This window comes from Triticum dicoccoides, chromosome 1A, assembly GCF_002162155.2.
Source record: "Triticum dicoccoides isolate Atlit2015 ecotype Zavitan chromosome 1A, WEW_v2.0, whole genome shotgun sequence".
Classification (NCBI taxonomy): Eukaryota; Viridiplantae; Streptophyta; class Magnoliopsida; order Poales; family Poaceae; genus Triticum; species Triticum dicoccoides.
Window position 1 is genome coordinate 59,587,170 of NC_041380.1, and position 5,889 is coordinate 59,593,058.

The following is a 5,889-nucleotide window of genomic DNA, read 5'->3' on the forward strand; positions in this document are numbered from 1 at the left end:
AAACTCGACAGATGCTTAGTAGGAAACAGTGATCTGCAGTGTATGTTCATCTGATAGGAAAATATCAGTTGGATGTTGATCAGAGTTGTAAAGAGACAAGTTACAGTCCATTTAAACCTTTTGTATCATGAATTGAACTGGATGTGAGATTTTTAATCTTCCAACCTTTTGTCTGCTAATATTTGTTGCTCTGTATACCCACCTGTATCATCTTGTATTTATCAGCAGATGAATTCAATTGTTTAAATTCCCTTGTGGTACTAGCATAATTATTTTCCCCTAATTTTGCAGCTTCTGTGCTTCCAAGCACAAACAATGACAGAGATGATGGAGCTAATTTAAACCCAAGAAGGATTGACCATATATTTTCTCATCCTCGCCAGCCTCGGTCTCGGTCGGTCCGGCCTCGACTTTGTTTATCAATAGATTCTGACTCTGAGTAGATTGGACATTTAAATGGGATAGCTGAGTTTGCATTGATTTGGCAAGGCCGCCTTCCAGAAATCCTGATTTTTACCGAGGTTATCAGGTTCTTCTGGTTGATGTAAAGAGAAACACAAACATAGATGCTGTCTTGCCTCACCTGGTCGACAAACTTCCAAGTGTTCCATGGGGATCTGCACAGAGGACTCTGATGGTGAGCTTAACGAATCAATCATCTATTTCTGCAGTGTCCAATTTCTTTCGACAGGCAGTCCTTGCACTTTGTTTTTGTGGGATTCAAGTGGTTACTTTGTAACTAGGCATGTTTTTTGAAGAAAAAAACATGGCATGGAGGATATTTCTGCATCTCTGACTTAAGAATGGCATGCAACTAAGTCCAAATAGAAAGCAGAAGTTCCAAAGTAAAGCATGATAAGTAGAACCAAAGTCTGCTGCCAATTCTTGTTAGTTCCAAAGTAAAGCACGATAAGTAGAACAAAAGTCTGCTGCCAATTCTTTTTAGTTGTGCAAAATGAAGCGGATAAATATGCTCTTCTAAAGATTCTTTATGCTTCGGTTTGCTTCTGAACTTCCATTAGTTAGCCTGTTAGGTTTTATTCCCTTCCTTTTTTAAAATTTAACTGGTAGATTGGCTAGCGGAAGACATAGGCAGTGTTTTTTTAAATTTTGGATTGTTTAACGAAGCTAATATTTGACCGAGTGGCAAACTGTATACGGTTTTGTCACAGATGCTTCATCACCATCTAAGCTGTATAATTTATGGGCAGTAATTCAAATCTCAAATAAGCAGTAGTAATTAATCTGATCACATCTAAGCAGTAGTATGATTTGAACATTCTATATAACAAGAATCTCTCTTCTTTGTTATGCTAATATTGTTGAGGGCCTACTGGTGAAGCCATAGGGTAAAATAGCAGAGGAATTCATGAAGTTTCTTAAACTAAATTATTTACCATGACATGGAGTTTTTTCAACTAAATTATTTAACACGAGTTCATCCATATATTTATTTACCTGTTCATGTAATTATTAGAGATCACTTATGTATTTCTATTCCTGCTAGGTTGGTATAGAAAATTTTCTGACTGGGGATCAAGGATAATGTTGCTACTGGAGCAGTTTGTACATTTTTTGACCTTTACTGGACATAAGGGAATAGGGAGGCCACCCTGGATGCAAGTCTATACATGTGGATGTTTGTGTGTACCATCATTGTATTTAGGGTTTGAGGCGCTAATTTAGATGTTCGTTACCTTGATGTTCTATGGAGAATAAATTATTATTTCTGAAGTGGCGGTCAATAAACCGAGCCCTTCAGTGTTACTTGCTGCTGTTGATTTATCTGTGCTTTGCCAAGCATGACAAGTGCCTGCCAGGTGTTGCATTTTCTTCGGAGTTCTCATGCCGGCATAACCTCAGTTGTTGCATGCAGGCTTGAGCGGGTTGATTATCTCATGCCAACGGGCAACCATGGCCTCTAATGGCAAGCAAGCTCATTTCCATCTCAGTACTGGTGTCACAGGAGCAGGCCTGTGCATTAACCAGTTTGCTTTGTCAAAAATGGAAACCTGCCTGTTGTGATATCCTAGAGAGTTTTGCTGCCAAATTTTGCAGTACTACATTGTGGTTTTGTGCATATACTTGCGTCGACTCATCACATGAGGTAAGTTGTAAATCGGTCTTGTCGCGCTCCTGTCATCGGACCATCATGATGGGCGGTACATGCATTGCCAAAATTTGGGTGCCCTCTTTGCCTTGTGATGTATGGAGATCGGTGCTGATGGGCAATAATCACCCCTATTAACGTTGTAACGACAGACGTCGTTACGGACATGCACCGTGGATATTGCCATGAGTGCATGGTAAAAAAATAATCCAGGGTGGAGATAAGAGGCCAAGGCAAGTCGAGTCATGGAAGCGCATCACTGCGCATGATCTACTGCTGTGCTGCAGGTCTCCATGGGACGGTTCTGTGCTGATTGTTAGGAGCCTACTCCTAGCCAGCCAGCATCATCCGTTGGTGTTGGTTTGGGGCAAAGCCGCTGTTTCCAAAGAAAACCCGATTATGATGAACAGCGCTTGTAGATCTCGAGATGACATCCACGAGACTTGCCGCCTCTCGTGCCGCCACACTGGAGCACACCAGTACGATACGATACAGAATAATCTAAAACAAAAGGTAAACTATACATGCCCTCTCATACACACACACCCGCTGATCTGCAGTGTCTGCAGGTCAACTAGTGCGCCCTCCCACGCACGGTCGGTCGCTCCGCTGCACTATGAGTGTTTAGTCGGTTCTCACGCCATGCTCCCAAGTCAAACCTCGCATCAATTCCTCTAATCCTTTTCTTTTCTTACCGTGGTTGGTTCAGAGCACAGGCTTCTCGTGTAATGTACTCCTACTAGTGTAACGTAACGTGGCTTGGATTGGATCAGAGGCGTCGCGGTCACGGATTCTTTGGCCCTGCAACTACGAGGAGCTCGCTGTAGCTCTCGCGAAAACGAGATGGCTGCTGCGAACAGGGGCGCGAGAGTGATCGCTGCCCGGAATCTCCTTCGCACAGGGGACCTGTTATTTCTGCAGCCCAAACATGGGCACGGTTACTCCTAGCTAGTACCAGTAGTACATCTGCTGCCGGAGTGGGCGGGGTAAAAAGTTGGGAGGCACAGTCGAGTGAAGCAGGTGCGCGAGTTGTGTTTAATACATTTGCAAGGACAAAGCTCATTCATGGCACTGTTAAATCTACACGGTACTTAACAGTATACCAGTACATGTACTATGCCAGATTATTGGGTATAGTACTGGTGCTGCCACAGTGGCACCAGAGACGGTTGGATTTAACAGACGCATCGTGGCTACACCCACACAATTTGCGTAACAGTGCTAGATAAACAAGTAGTGGTAGCAGTGCTACTGGCAGCAGGAGAAGATTTACAGCGTGGCTAGGTACGTGAATCTTTTTACAGGCATGGATGGATGGACGGACGGAGAAATGAGAATGGGGAATTACAGCTTTACTTACCGTGCTAGATTTAATCGACAGCGACAGCAACAAAAGGAAAATACTACTAGTATACGGGAAGCAGCCTACTCGCTCAGTGACCGGTCAAAGCCACCGCAGCGGCGGCGGCCGCCGGCGACATCTGCGGCGCGTGCCTCCGCCGCCCGCTGCTCCCGCCGTTGGCCCAGAAGCAGCCGGACGGCGCCCCCTCGGCCCCGGCACCGGTAGACATCTTCGCCGCAGCGGTCGTCGCCGGCTCCGACTTGCACCTCTGCAGCACCAGTGGCCGCGCCGACGAGCACCGCATCTCTTCCGCTTCGTCTTCCTCCTCCTCCTCGTCGTCGGCTTCGTGATCTTGTTCGTGCGGCTTCTCCTCGTCTTCCTGCGTGGATACTGCCATTTCTTGCCGCTTCTCGTCGTTGCTTTCCACCGCCACCATGTCCGGCTTGCGCGGAGATGGCGACGCCCGTGGTGACTGCAACATGTCCGGCTTCCGCGGGGAGGGAGAAGCCCAAGGGGACACCATGTCCGGCTTGCGCGGAGAGGGGGACGCCCAAGGTGACACCATGTCCGGCTTGCGCGGGGAGGGGGACGCCCGAGGTGGCGTCGCGGCGATCGACTCCGCCGCGAAATCGGCGGCCATTTCCTGGACCGGCGACGGCGCGGCGCCGGCGGCGAACCTGGAGGTGAGCGGGGACGAGCGGTTCTGCGGCGCGGAGCGGCAGCGCATGAGGAGCAGAGCGTTTTTGGGCGGCGTGGTGGTGGCCGACGACACGAGCTCCGCAGCCTCCCCCTCCTCGCACTCTTCCTCCTCCTCCTTGCCACCGCTGTCGGTCCCCGGGTCACTCGCCTTCTCGTATCTCTCCGCCGAGCCGAAGGCTCCCGCCGACTTGTCGTCCTCCTCCCCCTCCTCCTCGGCGCGGTCGCTGGCCGGATCCGGCGGCTTGGGCGCGGCGGCGACGGCCACGTCCCTGCTGCTGAACACCCAGGGCGACCGGCGGGTGCGCTCCGCCTCCGGCGGCGGCCCCTTGCGCCGGCGCGTCCGGTCGAAGTCGAAGAGCCCGCCGCAGAGGAACGCCTTCTTGAGGCACCGGCAGTAGCCCCTGGCCTTCTCCTCCTTGGCCGGCGGCGGCGGGGGCGGCGCCGCAGGCGCCCCCTTCTTGCTGCCCTTCTTCCCCTTGCGCATCCGCACCTGGCCAATGCAGGTGACCTTGGGCGACGACGGCTCCCCGTCCGCCCCCGCCGCCGCCGCCGCCGCGCGGGTCCGGCCCCGCGACACGAACATGGGCGACGTGGCCGGCGCGCGGCGCGACCGCGCCCCGCGCCGGCTCTTGCTGAGCAGCAGCCGCGCCAGCCCCGGCGGCGCCGGCAGCTGCGGCTTCTCCGCGCGCCCCGGGCTCGCCGCCGGCTGCTTCATCCCGCCGCGCGGAGAGCAGAGCGAGCGAGCGGAGGATGGGACTACGGACTAGCAGCTAGCTAGCGTCCAGTGCGTTGCCGCCCTCGGTTTTGTTGGTCCGCCGAAGCGGTGGAGCAGTTATAGATGGGCCATTGGTTGGCGGTGGCGACTGGCGCGGGCCATTAGTCCACTCCACCCACTAACTATGATTAGTATAGTACTAGTAGCAATATTACTGATTAGGGAGGGTCTCTAGTTAACCCGGTTCTCCATGTCTTAGGATTCTCTGGCCCTGTGACTCTCCTGTGAATGTGCCTTACGTGCCAAGATTCCGGCTCACAAATTCCACACCTCTTTCTTTTTCTACTGGTGCAAATGTCTCCATTAGCCAGTAGAAGTGGAGTTTGTTGCAAGGCACCAGAACGGCAAACAAGTCGAAGCTACATTTACATGCGAATGCAACGAGCCAACAAGGGCATATTCTTTTTTCTGGAGGAAATTATCTGCCTAACAACAACACCATCTAGTCGTAGTACTCCTAAATATTTTTGAATATCTTTCTACGTGCGAATGCAACGAGCCAAGAATGAGGACATGTTTTTCCGGAGGGAATTATTTGGTTGAATAAAACTGCACCATCCATCCAGTAGTTGTATTTTTGAAATGAAACCAAACAAGCGGTACACGATCTAGGTGATGTGGGCATTTATTACAGTTTCGTGGGCTTGTCCCCCCTTGCGGGGCCCACCGTCGACCCATCCGTCCTTGAGCTCCGACCTATCCTCTCCTCTCCTCTCCTCTCACGCCAACTCCACTGCGCGACTCCAAACGTACGTCCGTTTTGTCCGGGTTTTGTCCCTTTGGGTAGGGATTTGGGGTTGTGTCCGGGCCTGTCCTGGGATGCGGTGGCCGTGCGCCCAGCGCGCGGCCGCATCCTTTTGCCCCATCCTGTCCGCGTCTATTTAAAAAAAAGGAACGTTTCAAATGCCAAGCCCCAGTTCACGACCCGAGTTCATCACGCCGACAACAAAGCCAGCGGCCTAC

At 51.5% G+C, this 5,889-nt stretch overlaps 2 protein-coding genes across 4 annotated transcripts in view; one reads left to right on the plus strand and one right to left on the minus strand.

Moving 5' to 3' along the window:
* Window positions 1-1,803, plus strand: part of LOC119362762 (E3 SUMO-protein ligase SIZ1-like) — a 15,399-nt gene extending 13,596 nt beyond the window's left edge. For 2 of the 3 annotated variants that reach the window (XM_037628022.1, XM_037628032.1), the window contains exons 16-17: window positions 292-637; window positions 1,508-1,803. In XM_037628022.1, the coding sequence (XP_037483919.1) occupies window positions 292-443 (152 nt within the window). In that variant the 3' untranslated portion in view covers window positions 444-637; window positions 1,508-1,803. The remainder of the gene's footprint in view (window positions 1-291; window positions 638-1,507) is intronic. The other variant, XM_037628025.1, reaches the window with a different exon arrangement.
* A 1,350-nt stretch (window positions 1,804-3,153) lies between these two features.
* Window positions 3,154-4,933, minus strand: LOC119362779 (neurofilament medium polypeptide-like). Its single transcript, XM_037628044.1, has one exon. It carries the CDS (start codon window positions 4,864-4,866, stop codon window positions 3,544-3,546), a length of 1,323 nt encoding a protein of 440 aa, XP_037483941.1. The 5' UTR covers window positions 4,867-4,933; the 3' UTR covers window positions 3,154-3,543.
* Window positions 4,934-5,889: the final 956 nt, after the last annotated feature.